The sequence below is a fragment of the Misgurnus anguillicaudatus genome, chromosome 10, assembly GCF_027580225.2.
Source record: "Misgurnus anguillicaudatus chromosome 10, ASM2758022v2, whole genome shotgun sequence".
Classification (NCBI taxonomy): domain Eukaryota; kingdom Metazoa; phylum Chordata; class Actinopteri; order Cypriniformes; family Cobitidae; genus Misgurnus; species Misgurnus anguillicaudatus.
Genome location: NC_073346.2, coordinates 2963503 through 2979798, shown reverse-complemented (window position 1 = coordinate 2979798; position 16296 = coordinate 2963503). Strand labels below are relative to the sequence as shown.

Genomic DNA, 16296 nt, shown 5'->3' with positions numbered 1-16296 from the left:
GTATTCATCAACGTGTGTTGCCATATTTTGGCGTGCTGTCCTGGGGGAGGGCTCTGGATCCGGAGTGAAGCTCGAGGGGTATGGCCCGAACCCGGAGAACTCCCCCATTCCTAAGTGGGATAAAAACAGATATGAGTGGGGAGTTGGGGTGGTGGAGGGTTGTCGAAAAACGATTTCAGGACTAAAGTATTACCTAATGAAATGCACCTGCGCCGAATTTGTTTATTATCTGATCGTGCTCCTCCTGAACCTTGTTAATAAAACATAATTTGTTCATACAGCAGGTTAGGGGTTTGTCAAAACCATAAACCCTAAATAAATTCTAAATGCAGGTTTTGTCAATACTTCTCCTTTGCCTTAAGACAATTGTTTTGACATCTTTCCTCCACCACAAGGTGCTCGAACTTATGACGAGCACCTCCAAATTTAAAGACCAGAATATTGAACATGAGAAACCACCTAGCAACAACCCGGTACATCTTAGCAACCATGCTAACAACTGCTCGGAAGATCATAGCTGCATTCACGTACAGTATAGTAGCAAAACACTAAAGATCACCTAGGGTGTTTCTCAAACGCGAGGATGCATCCTAGGTAGGCTGCATATCTCGGCTACCACGTCTGAAAGATAAGAAAACAATTAAGATTTTTTTCTTACCCCATTCGCGGATTATATATATATAATCATTGGTAGGAAACAAGTAGGCACAGAGCTCACCCAATTACAGTATGAAATATAAGACAAAAACATGACAAAGATATTTATGTTTTCCTAGATTTGTTGTAAATTAATCACAATGTTAAACTGCAAATTCTGGGAGACGACTAACCAAGCAATAAAAGTCAAGATGAAAGTGAAAATTCATAGATGTATTTTTTCTTCAAAGCAGTGATTGTTCTTTCAGTCACTGCAGCTGCTCTGTGTTTTCAACTCTCTGTCTCTTGTGGATGGACGTCCTGCTTCTGCTGTGTAGGCTTATTACATAAATTGCTGAAGGTTTCTAATCCCCGGCTTCTGTGCAACAATTTAGTGCTTCGAGGCCTCATCATACGCTGCCTTACCGCATCACATCATTGCACGCACGCATTCTCTGTTTTAACGGGAAACATACGAAGCCCGCGCTAAGCACACGCTTATTCCACATGGTTGCGTTGCGGCATGGCGTAGCCCTCTTCAATCACGCTCCTGAATAGCTGTGGGTGGCTCTTAAGGAAACCGAATATACCGCTACATGTCACAGGACATCACGGCACTGTAAATTCATGCTGTGTCACGGCGCCGTTAGATTGCGTGGTTGTGCATCTGGCTTTGGTTGTCTTTGTTAATTTGGTGAGCTACTGTTCAGGGTGACGCTCTCATCTCGCTGTTCCACACATGGTTCTCGGCACATGCTGCGGCTGTACAGGGCCCTGTCAAATCATATGACATTCACACATGGTTTCGAGTACCGCGTGAGTGTTGGGCTACCGGTCTCGGTCAGGAACCATATGGGGCAGGACTGTACCCCGGTTGACCCTCGCGTGACAGCTCGAGAGGTGTGTCTTCACATTTTGTTATAATTACAACATCACTGCCCTGTGCTTTGAGCTTCTCTCTTGGCACGACTGTAAGAAGTAGTTTAGTGCTGTTATAAAGTCCTTTTTTTAGGTTTCACCCAACCGCAAACGCTTGATTTGATCCTAGGAGCCAGTAGTCATTTATCAAATTTCACTTTTTATCAAATTCATTTAACAGGGTCAGCCGGTGCCTTTGTAAAGACCGTGCTGGGAAGCTTTATATAAGGAAAGTCAGAATGCTGAGATCTCCAACTAAAGTGAATAAAGGGTTCTGGAGTTGAAATAAGAGCTTGCCATTGCGTGGCAGTAACAGTGCCAACTGTGTGTTATGTTCCAGATGTCATCTTTCCAACAATTCACAAATCGTACTTCAGGAGGCTATGGTTCGATGTGAGCTCCATGGAGAAGAACGCCTCAAACCTGGTGAAGGCAGAGCTGAGGCTCTTCAGGCTGCAGAACTCAAAGGCTCGCGTGTCCGAGCAGCGGATCGAGCTTTATCAGGTCAGTCCTCTCCTCCCTTATCCTTTCATCATTTTTATCAGGTTTATGTCAGCTCCACTAATACTGCAGCAACTTTGTCTAAACTGTTTTAAGCTGTTATGGTTCAATGGGCTTCCCTCCTACTTCCCCTGCAGGTCTATTTTCTCATTGAATTGTTTGGGTCCGAACCACAGTATGTTTGCGTCATCACGATAATGACATCACTGAGTGCAGAGCGAGTATTAGGCAGCTGTTTACCGCTGTAACTAGGTACTGACTCAGAAGGAGAAGACATTAGTTTCATTATGTTATTTGTCTCTTTGCCTACCAAAACTTTACACACTCAAACGACACTTGTGCCACAAAGGCTCCAAAAACGATTTATTCTGAGACGAAAGGCAACAAGAGATGTGTTATATAACAGTGTTTCTCATTTCAAGAATAATGCAGAGATGTCTTATAACATCCCTGAAGCATTGTACTGTTTGGCTTCAAGACGTTTTGACAAGGTGTCAGTTTTTGCATTGCTTGGGGATATGCAAGAGTTTATCGTGCTTTGAGTCATTTTTATTTGCAGAGCAAATAGAAACAAAAGAACTGCCTGTAATGTGTCCTACAGCCAAAACACGGACGTGCTAATATTTATTACAACGCACACTTATGTGTGTTTTTCTTAAATAAATGTGATGCAAAGATGCCATTTACGTCACTGATGTCGAACGGACTTCTTGCACAAAAGCGTCCACACATGCGTTTTTAACCTGGTTTCTTTCCGTTCTCTTTCCTCATATGTTCATTTATTTACTTTAAGGGTCCCGTAGGGCTTCAGGCCATCGATCAGTAAGGTTTTATGTATGTGTGTGGATAGAAATGAGGCTGGAATGCTGTTTGGTGATTTAGAGTTTGAAAGGTCTCAAGGGCAGAATAAAATCCCAGTCCTGTTGGATTCTGGGTCTCCCACCCACCACCTGCCTCTCCGTTTAACCTCGCTCCCCTCCGCTGTTCATGTGTCAGGTCTGTCATGACAGGTGCAGTAAACACTATCTCACTAACACAGAGATGGTGAATGTGTGAGGGAGGCTTAAAAAGGAGTTGACAAGGTAGGGAGAGGCTTTTATTACTATAGGTCAGATTTTTTCTCTTGTAGCTGAAAATACATAAATACAGAATGAAAAGAGTAGTTTAGTGCTGATAATGTAATAAAACATTTCATTAATTATGATGCCTAAAATAATAGTCATGTATTAAGAGGTTCACCTCACGGGGAAGTAGATCTAAACGAATGGAGATTGTGACAGATTTATTATTATTTTTAGTGTAGCTAGTGAAGCTTATTACACTACCTGGAGTGTTTAAAACCGAGACGATTTTTCTTCAGCTTGTTTCTGAGGCAACATGATATATTTTCACGGATGCATTATTCAGGCAGTTGTTTCCACACTTCCACAAGCAGTTTCTCTATCTCCCCTGTCTACCGAAACACTGTTTCACGGTTGCTATTTCAAAAGGTCTGTCATTCACCTTCCTCTCTCATTGGCTATTTGTGTACGTAATGATGTATAAGCATAAGCTGGTAGCTGGTTTAAGGTGGCAGTAGCTGGTTTAAGATGGTCCTTTCTGCCTGGCAAAGCTGGTCAAGCTGGTGGGTCACCTGGTCTTTCAGCCTGACCAGCTAAGTCCTGCTTAACCATCTTAAAAAGTTACCAAAGCACAGCTAAACCAGCTAGCAACACCAACGTGATCTCATGAGAATACATGTGTATTTTTACGTTTCAGTGTGGTTGTACCATACATTTACTTACGCTTAAAACACACTAAAACGTATAATATCGACGTTTTGACAGGACTAATATGTAAAATATTTTACGTATTATTTTACAGCTTTACAAACGTAACATTTTTTACGTAGGTTATTCCTATTCATAAATATAAAAATTGCGGGCATTGGCGTTTCTTACTCATATTAATGACATGTTTTCAGTCATATTTTCTGAATTGAGCAACCGTAAAGTCAGATATAAAATCGTTCGTTATAAAATTTAATTCAAATATCGCGCCTCAAGAAGCTTTACGACACATTGCTTTACGACAGTGATATCAAAAGCTCATTGGCTCTTGTGTGCCACGTGACATATTTGCGTTATTTATGTTTCCATTGGTGTACGTTTAAAAAAAAAAGTGCAGTGACAGAGGAAAGCCGAGATCGACGTTCTCTTAGATTAATAACTTTAATACTTCTTTTTACTTTACTTCATGCATTCCAGAGTGGACCTTGGCTGCAGCACATTGTCATTTTAACTACTTTTGGTACTGATTTTAATATTCGCAATAAATAAGTTGTTGTGGTTACATTTGTGTGTCTGTTATGCTTTTTGTAACAGTAACGTTAAATTATTTTAATAAACTGTTTTGCGTAGGACTGTAGTGATTTAAAATATCTTTTGAATGCTATATTGTTACTATTGTTACTAAAATGTTAGTAAACATCTGTCCATTACGTTGCATAATATAAAAAGAATACATTACATATTTAAACATTTTGTATAAAAAATGGTTTGGTTTTAGGGTAAGGTGAAGGGAAAATATACAACAATCTTTATGGATTGAAAGATATGTAGATGTTTTACGTTTTTTAGCTGTAAAAATGTAATAATGTTACATTTAAATGTTGTAAATATGTCTACATTCTACGTTTCAGCATCTATTTAAACATTTACATTTAAACGTTTACGTTTACAAAATTTTTTTTTTGTTTTTTAAAGTTACATGTAAATACTACGTATTAATAGCGAGACCAGGCTGGCTACACCAGCTAAAAGCAAGCTGGTACACAAGCAAAAACCAGCTCACCAGCTTTTAGATTTTTTTTCAGTAGGGTATGTAAGATTTGATCTGTAAACATCACACATTACATAGCCGAACATCAGCATCAATCAACGTCCAGGACCTGATTTTCTCTCGGATTCTTGGGAGGGGAAAATATGGATAAATTCGGTCCAATAATCCTGTAGTGTGAGCCCGACTTTAGCCAATAAGGGGGACTGGCCACTAATGTGGGTCTATGAAACTCCTGTGTGGATCATTTTAAACAGATTCGACAGAAATGATCCAAACATGTAATAAAATAACACTGACGTGTTACCCAGAAAGCGTAAACACACTTTAGACGGTTTCATCTGAACACACACGTTCTGACGGTTACGTGCCTGGCCCGAAATTAAATTCCAGTCTCTGTTTAATGGTCTGGCTAGTAGTGCCTTAACTAAACTGACCAGGTAGCTTGTTTCAAGCATCTTGAATGGATTTATGGATTTAGTTTGTCTGATTCCAGACTGACTGGATGCTGGTGAAATCAGATCTCTGTGTGGGCCACACTGTCTGTTGTAGGACTCCCTGTTCACACAAAATCACTCTTGATTATTAATGTCAGGCAAAAAAAGTATGGAAATCTATATTGAACCAAACTTTTGTTGGTGAAGCTAATGTCCTTAAGACTTTTGCACACTACCATATACTGATATTTGAGTAATTCAGTTCTTCTGTTAAACAAATCAAGTCTTATTGCAGTTCAGCAATGAGACTTATCTTTATATAATAACATTCCAGAAAGCTCTCCGGAAAGCTCTTTCACTCTTTTATGCATGGTAGACCCCTGTAGTTTTATTCTAAGAATTATCTCCATTTTGGAGCCTTCATCTCCGCGGCCTGGTGTAGGAAAGCTAAGCCATTGCAAGGATTGCAGCTGAAGCAGTGTTTTACACATTAGGAGCTGTGCCGTCCAATGTAAACACGCAGCCATGAAGGACAGAGCACCCTGTTCGGCATCTGTTTCCGCTAGCACAGCCTCTTCAAGCCTTTCCTAGACCTGGCTAATCAATCAGGAAGCTTCCAGCGGGAGGAAGGGATCGGGGTGGTGGAAACAAGAAAGGGGATCACCGGTCGATTTGATGTTTGAGGCCTGGGGACGGGGTACCGTTTTAAAACGGGGTGAACAAGGGATGGCATATCGAAGGCATTGATTGTGGTCTGTGGGTTATCAATGCTAATGTGTTTCCTGTTTCTTTAGATTTTAGCTCATAAAGACATCACCTCACCCACGCAGCGCTACATTGACAGTAAGGTGGTGCGGACACGTACGGAGGGGGAGTGGCTGTCTTTCGATGTGACGGAGGCTGTCAGCGAGTGGCTGCTTCACAGAGGTAAGCGAGTGTGTATGTCTGGTAATGAGAATGTATTTTAACATATGTTGGGGTGAATATATGTAAGACTCCATAAACTAAATTGTACTGCAGAAAACAACAGACGTACACTAATTCTGCGTGAACATCGTCAGCGACGGAGTGCATCTGTAATTAAATTATAAACAATTGAATAATCGCCCTGTTAAATCACTGATTAAAGACAAATGACGAAAGACTACCAACTGCCTTAGTCACACTGGTAGTCGTTCCCGAAAGGCGCTCATCATTTTCATAAAGTTAAACTCTTCCCATCACCAACAGTCTCACGTCGTCAGAAGTCACCAAGCTTCCATTGAAATGAACAAGATTGAATTGTTCTGTCATTGCAAGTCACTGGCGATGTGCACGCAGCTTAAGTTTTGCCGTTTTTCTCTTCTGGAGATGTTGCAACATAAAAACAGAGACTACAGTGTAAGAAAAAATCAGCAATATGTTATTTTCTAGGATGGAGAAAAAATTTGGAATCCGGGACTTCCCATAAAAAGCTAAAAAATAGACTTAAGGGGACACCCAGATATTTTTATATATTTATATGTAAAAAAAATAATGGCAAATCTGATGAAACGTACACAGTAAGGGATACAGTAAATTCGTGAATTATTTACAGTAATTTATATGACTGAGGTCTAATAGTCCATTACATCATTAATTGAGGTAAAGCTTTAATTTAAGAATGGTGACTAACAAACCCCCATTCAGAGATGAATAAATAAAGCTGCTTACTGATTTTTTTACGGGTAATTTTCTCTCAGTCTTTTTTATTGTATTTATTCATGCCCTCCAGGTTTTTGTATTTCATTTCAACATAAATTTTATAATTATTCAACAAATTTTTCATTGCTTTCTGAGACATATTAGAGGTCTTCTCGGGTCCAAAAAAATTTACCCAATCCGAAATGACCCGAATCACTTTATACACAAACCCGACGTGCATAAATATTTTTTTTAAAGAAAGACCTGACCCGAGACAAACCCGAGAAAATTAGACCGGAGCCCGACCCGAACCAGTGGCATTTTTTTAACCCTACTGGACCTGAATGTAAATGGCATAGACGTGTGTGCAGTCTGCAGCCCCACACACACCAGTCAGACAGAAAGAAACTCTGGTGGGCTCGCAAACAATTTGTACATTTAAAATTGACTGACATGTCTGTCTCAACGAAAATTAACCTACCGCCAGCCACACAATGTCGCATGTGCTCTTGGCAAACAGAGGAGAGGTTTGACGCACACATGCGAGAGAGGTCTTTGGGTCCCAAAACACATTGATTTTAAATTACTCGAGACCCGATGCCACTATTATTATACCCAACTCGTGTCTGAGGCACATGTGAAACTTTTAGACCCGAACCCGATCGGGTCTCGGGTCGGACCTCAGGTTTTCGGATCTAAGTGGACCTGTGAAGACCTCTAACATGTAGTAGGCTACTATGACAGACTCTTTAGTGAGTTTGGAAGTCAGAAGATTATTTTCTATTGTTTTTGCGGGACTTTTAAGTATGTACGATTTTTCTCTTATAATTTTAAATTAATTAATTAATGATAAAAATAAATCCAGATTTACCGTTTAATTATAGAAAACTGTACGCAAAATATGTGCCAAAATTGAAGGTAATAATGCATCTACCCTGTTAAAGTGAGATGGTGTTCACCCTGTGGTCTGTGTGCGTTTTAACACCCCAGTATAGTGATGTGGACCCTGTACTGTCAAAAGCACTGTCCTTCAGATGTGAGGTTAGACTGAGGTCCTGGCTCTCTGTTGTCATTAAATATCCCTTTCGAAAAAGAGTAGGGGTGTGCCTTGGCATCCTGGCCAAATTTGCCTATTGGCCTACTAATCATGCCCTCATATACTGATTGGCTATCTCACTCCGTCTCCTCTCCATTAATAAGCTGGTGTGTTGTGGGCGTTCTGGCGCAATATGGCTGCCGTCGCATCATCAGGTGGATGCTGCACATTGGTGGTGGTTGAGGAGAATCCCCCTTTCATATGATGAGTGCTTTGAGTGCTGCCAAAAAGCGCTATATAAATGTAATAAATTATTATTATGATTAAATTGAAAAGTAAAATGCAATTGATGATTTGACATTTCGTTTTCATTAAGTCAACTTGTATGCAAATTTTCAAATTTTATGTTAATCAGTAGGTGGAGTTTACTTGCTTCCGTAACGAAGAGTGTCTGAGGCAACTTCATGGCTAGATTTAGTGACTTTAGTAACCCCTTTACAAAAAAAACAACTACTGTAACAACAAAACTAATAACTGTTTGATGACCCTTAGATTCACATCTGTAAACATTCTGTGTCATCTGTCCCGTCCACCAGTGCCAGGTCTTTCTTTCCCAGTAAAATGCGTGTCCCTCTCGCCGTCTATACTCTGTGCATTGTTCAATTTAGACCATGGATGATTTTGCACATACAAAACTGTTTTGTGTAAAAATATATATTTTAAAGGAGCATCCAACAATACACAAATAAGTGACTGGTCCTCAGAAACAGGAGGCCCTGCTTTCTGTCTGTGTATAGCCTACTCTCAAACAGGCACTGGGAGTCAGGATTTTTGGGTGCATTTTTTTTTAAATTGAAAAAATGTATTTATTGTTTTGGTTATGTACACTCACCTAAAGGATTATTAGGAACACCATACTAATACTGTGTTTGGCATTGATTCAACAAGGTGCTGAAAGCATTCTTTAGAAATATTGGCCCATATTGATAGGATAGCATCTTGCAGTTGATGAAGATTTGTGGGATGCACGTCCACGGCACGAAGCTCCTGTTCCACCACATCCCAAAGATGCTCTATTGGGTTGAGATCTGGTGACTGTAGGGGCCATTTTAGTACAGTGAACTCATTGTCATGTTCAAGAAACCAATTTAAAATGATTCGAGCTTTGTGACATCAGAGGATGGGTACATAGTGGTCATAAAGGGATGGACATGGTCAGTAACAATGCTCAGGTAGGCCGTGGCATTTAAACTATGCCCAATTGGCACTAAGGGGCCTAAAGTGTGCCAAGAAAACCTCAAGGTTGTGAGTGTTGTGGCTTCACAAATGCTTTGCTGCATACCTCGGTTGTAACGAGTGGTTATCAGCTTGAATCAGTCGCCCCATTGTCATCTGACCTTTAGCATCAACAAGGGATTTTCGTCCACAGGACTGCCGCATACTGGATGTTTTTCCCTTTTCACACCATTCTTTGTAAACCCTAGAAATGGTTGTGCGTGAAAATCCCAGTAACTGAGCAGATTGTGAAATAGTCAGACCGCCCAGTCTGGCACCAACAACCATGCCACGCTCAAAATTGCTTAAATCACCTTTCTTTCCCATTCTGACATTCAGTTTAGAGTTCAGGAGATTGTCTTGACCAGGACCACACCCCTAAACGCAGTGAAGCAACTGCCATGTGATTGGTGGATGCATATTATGATCTGGGATTGTCCTGATCTGAGTAATTTAATTCAAGGTGTTTCTCAATGTCAAGGATACTTCCTTGGCAGGACTGGTCCTTCCAAGTAACTTCATTCAGAGGCTAGTCGAGGCTCCTCTTTAGCATTCGGAGAACACGTAAATGAAACAGGCTAGCAAGTGCACGTCATTACGTCAGTGAAAAGGTGTGCTTTCGGCACAAAAATATAACTTATTAATTATAACCAAAATGGTTTCTTTTAGATTTATAAACAAACTAAAAATATATAGTGTGGGCATCGAAAACAAAGTGATTTTTGGGTTCATAATAAAAAAATGTATGCAAAGCTCACAGGCCATAAGACATCTGGCGCGTAGTTTTCCGGGTGGGGGTTTTACAGTCATTCATGAAACCATGCAGTTGACACTTGAACCCCAAGCAAATCTATGCTAAAGCTGTGTAAACCAAATGGTTGTCTTTGATGTTGATCCGTTATGATCCGTACACACAGCTCATGAGCTCATAAGAGGTTCAGCCCAGCGGATCTCCACCACAGTGATGGAGATCCACACAGGAGAGAATAGATCAGGAGATATTACTCGCATTACTATAGTATGGCAGTGATGGATTCTGGAGCTTTCTGCCGAGAGACGGCAGTAACTAAGGGACTGTGGGAGTGGGTTCACTCAGCTCCAGATATGATCTCATTTATCTGCTGTAGATTATCTAACCTTTGTGTTTTCTTTACTGTTTATCTCCCACCAGACAGAAACAATGGATTCAAGATCAGCCTGCACTGTCCCTGCTGCACATTTGTGCCGTCAAATAATTACATCATTCCCAACAAGAGCGAGGAGCTGGAGACATGCTTTGCAGGTGGATTTGGGTGGGGGTGCAAATGAGTTAGTTTGTGTATGAGGGTGTTTCTTTGTGTCTGTGTGTTTTGGAGAGAAAAATGGGAATGTGTGTCCATAAAGTTCATCAGATTGTATTTTAATACATTTATATATTAACTTTTGTCATAAAGTTGGAAGTTGTGCAGCCTAAGTATGAGTTGAAATATATATTTGTTTTGCTGTAGTAACTGAGGCAAATGTTACAGGTTATATGTTTATATGTGTATTAGTATGCAGAGACAGCTATATGTTAGCCATTTGGTTTCCCCGGAAACACTATCACAGCATTACGTTATTTGTGTAATCCTGATCAGACCTGCATAGAGACAGTGCCGATGAAACTTATCTGTATGACCAACCAATAGAAGATAGAAGGAACTTTAACGTCCGTTTTTCACCCCGTTCCGCAGGTATAGATGACAACTCGGACCGGAAGTATAAAGCGCGCCGTGGTCACAGTGGTCAGTCTCCACACCTGCTGCTGATGTTGCTTCCTTCATACCGTCTGGAGTCCCAGCACAAGAGCCACAGAAAGAAACGAGCTCTGGACGCAGCCTTCTGCTCCAGGTCCATCCCTTTCTCAAAAAGCTAAAGTGACTTTCCTCACAGGCTGTATTTGAATCACATGAATCTCCACAGTGCTTCTGGTGTCTCTATAGATACTCATCTGTCATTTGTTAGAAACAGCCATAGCCCAGGATTATGCAACTGGTGGGACACGCATCAAAGCAGCCTGGCCCACCTATCAATTCAGACTGCATTTATTCAATGAACTGAAAAACCTATCACTGCTGGATTAAAACTAAATGTGACTCAAATGTCTCATAATCGAAACCGTCTGTATTCGCTCTGCCCTGCCCATTGCTTTCGCAGTCACACTGATTTACCTCAGTGCTTTTAAGTTTAATTTTAATACTCTTTGACATCCGCTTTAAAAATAAAGGTCCTATAAAAGCTTTGTTACCGTCATGCCATAGAAGAACCGCAATTGGTTCCCCAAAGCACCTTGACTTTTTGGCTTTTTGACAATGTTGGTAATTCTGTGTCAACGTATGCTCACACTTAAAAAAATCACAAACTATTGTCATTACACAGGAATTACATAGGAATTGCCTAAAACCATCATATGCATTACAATGGATAAACTTCACTGATCTAATCTCTCCACACTTTCTATGAACTCATTATTTTCACATTTGTCAAGGATTATGAAGAATACAGAATTCCTGTCAATAAACCAATGAGAGTCTCAGCTCTCATCCGCTTTAAATCCAGTTGCGCTGGCGCTATGTCTAATCCCTATTTAGATGACGGACTTTGTAAACTGAAAAACTAAGCGGAGGAAGAAGATCCCCAGTTTAAGAATAATGTTAAATAATTGTGTTGTTTTACACTTGTATTGAAATTGTTATTTTTTTCATTAAAACCTTTAAAACCCGTTATCTTTTAGTCACGAAAGTAAAAAAGCAGGCTTTTAATTGCTTTAAATTTATGGCTATCCAATATCATCAAAAAATAATTTGCAAGTATGTAAGAAAAGGTTTGTACTGTAAAATACTTTATTTGTAACAAACAGGAGATAAAGAATTTACAAACGGCTCTCCGCACGTTTCAGCACTTGGACAGTGTCAGTTTTTTTTAAGTATTACTGAAAAATGTTTCTCATCTCACTATATCCACAGGTACAGAGTCATCATATACAATAAATCCGTGAGGTAGCATTTAAAAAAAAAACATTTAAAAACAGACGCATTTGTTTAAAGCAAAGCATTTATTTACTTACCAGGCTGCAGGTGAAGCAGCTCTTTGTGCCTTCTAATGTCTCATAATTAGTCCTCATTTATGTCCAAGAGACTCAATAATAATCTTTTACATTTAATCCTTTAATCTTTCATATTTAAAAGCGTTTTTGTGATGCTGCGTATTCATGTATGTGTTAAGCAAACCCGCGTTGTTGTCCCGTTTAGGCGCATATTACTAATGCGCTCTTTAAATAACAAAAAAACATATTGCGCCATTGACTTTAAACTTTAGACCAGGTTTTTGTTGGTCAATGGTGTAGTCTATTTTAGTTGCCTCAAAATAGCAACGTGCCAACAATGCGCCTGAACACACCTCGTTTTCAGACCAGAACGCCCATGGGCACAAAAGGGGGAAATGCATTTGGTATTTAAACAAAGCAGCGCTATACGTGAAAATTATATTTATGCAGGGTGGAAAATAGCAAAAGACACTTGCGTCGCGCATTGCGCTGCATTGCGCCGGGTGTAAGATAGAGCCCGATATGTCAGCCCAGTCTCACGAAATTTCGTTACACACTCACGTGGCTTTTTGATTCTTTTTTCGTGATATTATCACAAATTTTCGAGTTTTTTCGTGATCGTATAATCATAGAATTATAATTAATTATAGAATCACTCATAAACCAGATTATTAATAGGGTCACCAGTTTGCATTTGTGAACCAGTCTGTGAAAACATAGCTAATGTCATTTATGTGTGATTTAGTGTTTTCTACGTAAAATCATCATTTTACATAATGTAAAAAACATTCTGTGAAAATATAACCATGATCTCTTTAATATTGACAGTAAGATTATATCATAGGTTAAAATCAATGAGTAAAATTAAATTTTGTTATTAGATTATTAGATTGAGACTTTAGCCTAAATTTCACTTTTTTGTGCGAATACAACAATAAGAACAACATTTGATTTATGCTGAATTTTCAGGTCTACCATTTTTGAATTATGTTTTTCACCCATGGTCCCACAGAAACGTGCAGGATAACTGTTGTTTACGCTCCCTCTACATCAATTTCAAGAAGGATCTTGGCTGGAGGTGGATTCACGAACCCGAAGGATATTATGCCAACTTCTGTGCAGGAGCCTGTCCGTATCTGTGGAGCGCAGACACTCAGTACAGCAAGGTGAGAAACCCAAATGATCAAAGTTGTAGTAATATTTAGAAAAGGTTACATACATTAGGTTGTTGCAGAATATACACAAGAGTTTAAACGAACAATACAGCAAAAATTCCCAAAAAGGGTTGGATTCCCAGGGAACACACAGTATACTAATAAAATATATGACTTGAATGCACTGTAAGTCACGTTGGGAAAATGATCTGTCAAATGTGTACTGTATTTTTTCACATTCATCTATGAATCTTAAGTCAACATTTTCGCAAGAAATGGTTTCAGTTGAATGACCGCATTTCCTGTTCTCTGTCAGATCCTCGGCCTCTATAATACCATAAATCCAGATGCGTCTGCGTCTCCATGCTGTGTGTCTCAGGATCTGGAACCCCTCACAATCCTTTACTATATCGGCAGAACTCCCAAAATTGAGCAGCTCTCCAACATGATTGTCAAGTCCTGCAAGTGCAGCTAGGAAGCGATCACTTTCATTACAACAAACACACAATAACTCACGGACATGCTGGGCAGGGTGTCATGATACAACAGAATAAGTATGCACCCTCGAACACCAAGATGACATGCAGTGTCCATTGCGTGTCGATTTGTGGACTTGTGCTGGAAACCGGACCCTGACGGCGTGCGTCACGTCACACACTCATCACTCTATGGATGTGAGTTTGGCAAACACTGGAAGTACGTGAAAGGTGTTTATATGTGAAGCAAGCGGAAGAGAAAATCCCTTGTTCCAACATTTATTTCAAACAAATACTTTCTGCTATTTTCTCATTGTTGTTTTGGTTTTCCCAATAATAAAGTTGGTCTTCTGGTTGTTATTTTGATATTTGGCTACAGTAGGTAATGACCAGCCTCTGTGAGTGTAGGTGTCCAATGCCGTAGTTTACCACTACTGCTAAAGAGCTTCTGGCAAACATTTGTAGGAAAGGGTTTGGTTTGCTGCAAATCTGCTCCAAATGAAGTGCAAGATGGCCACAAACAAACTGTTTTGCAATGGGTCACAGTTGGCAATAGAAAGATGGAAAAGTTTTCCTCAGAAGCACTAGGATCACGACGTGAAAAATTCAAGACCAGCAAGTTATGTTATTTTGAGCAACTAAAGATAATTTTGGATGCACACACAAACGCTTGGCCAATAAGTTGTAGGTACAGTTGCACTCCTCAGCGGCGGTAACCAATCTTAATACTCAAGGTACCATTTAAAGTCTGGACTTTTAAAGCGCATGTGTTCAAGTAGCTTGCTATAAACATGTCAACTTCCCCAGCGAGATTCTTTTCAGATTGTTGTTCTGTCGTGACAGTGGTTCGTCTAACAAATAACCATAAAAGACAGTTTACACTATGGTACCACTTGCATAAACTTACTGAATGCAGATATCCAAAAATGTAACTCGATTTTAACAGCAGATCAATTCTGAGTGCAGAAAGTGCATTCAACTACACTGCTCACTTGGGTATCAGTATAGCGTTCTCCAAATTTGAATTTCATTTGATAAATTCCTGCTTCCATGATCAATAAAAAATACACCTCACTTACATATATTTTCTTTTACCTCATACTTTCTGCAGGCATGAACAGCACAGTCACAGTGTTAATAAATGTGGTGAATTATTTAAAAAAACGAATTTACTCAGAAAGAAGACCTGTTTGTGCCAAATCTCAAAGATTTCGATCAATTTAAATTCATATGGCTCACAGGTAGCACCCGGTGAATCTTTTGTCAAGACTTGATCATCAGAGCCACTTATCACCATGAAGAACAGGTGCGGCTGTGATGTCACCAACACAATGGTCTAGACTCTAGTGGGAGGAAGTGATGTCATGAGACAGGTAAAGAGGTCATGGCAGGTAATTCAGATTGATTTAAGAAGTGAGAGAGGATTTGTGTAAAGTCAGAGATGATTCTAAAGATATATAACAGATAGGTTGTGTACGTGTGATCCGTGAGGGAATCTGGGTTTGTTTAAGCAGCTTCACAAATGCACTGCAGCAGATGCTGACATCCAAGGTTTGATTGAGAAACATTTTCGCATCTCAAGGTGTCTTCCTGAATATTTTATTTTCTCTCATTGGAAAAGAGATTTTTTTAATTACAAAAATTGCACTGAATATTTTCATGAAATGTTTTTTTATTTGTAACTATTGTTTGTTGGTTTTTATTCGTAGTTATAGCTTCACCCACGTAACATGAGTTGATGATGTGAGTGGCTTCCAGGTGGAGGTTCCTCTTTTAACTAGTTCGTATCCAACCAGTTTAAGAGGAAAAACTGGTAGCAGTTTGAAAGAGCAACCTCGACCTATGCCCAAGATTTTAAAGTGACACTATTTTAATTTTATTAGGGCAAAAAAAGCCAGTAGACTTCCTGGAAATACAGGAGGTGGAAGGAGACACCAGCATTGTCACACCAGAGCTGTTTATTGTTATTGTTGTCTATGATGATGTCGATATTGTTGACCCACTATGATGTATTATGACACATGTCTGTTGTGGTGCTCTAGTGGTAAATAAATTATTTAAGTTACAATGAAATGTGTGTGCTTATGTTTTCATTTCTTATTCAGTCATGTTGTACAATTAAGCAAAATATTTGAATTTTTTAAATGACCTGCCAGATCCTTCTTATATCATTTTGGTTATCCCTAATTGTTGAGTTTGTTGCCTCAGCTTGTTTCATTTTGTTGGAAAAGTGACTGAAATAGCTACACTATTAAAAAGTGAGGTTATGTTTTATTTTAAGGCATCAATGTTACATTTAATAATAATTGACAACAGTACT

The 16296-nt window shown here is 39.5% G+C and overlaps 1 protein-coding gene across 1 annotated transcript in view; it reads left to right on the top strand.

Moving 5' to 3' along the window:
- Positions 1–16049, top strand: part of tgfb2 (transforming growth factor, beta 2) — a 36526-nt gene extending 20477 nt beyond the window's left edge. Inside the window, exons 2-7 of the mRNA XM_055209748.2 lie at positions 1895–2058; positions 6104–6236; positions 10454–10564; positions 10995–11151; positions 13359–13512; positions 13817–16049. Of these exons, the coding sequence (XP_055065723.1) occupies positions 1895–2058; positions 6104–6236; positions 10454–10564; positions 10995–11151; positions 13359–13512; positions 13817–13975 (878 nt within the window). The 3' untranslated portion in view covers positions 13976–16049. The remainder of the gene's footprint in view (positions 1–1894; positions 2059–6103; positions 6237–10453; positions 10565–10994; positions 11152–13358; positions 13513–13816) is intronic.
- The last annotated feature ends 247 nt before the right edge of the window (positions 16050–16296 follow it).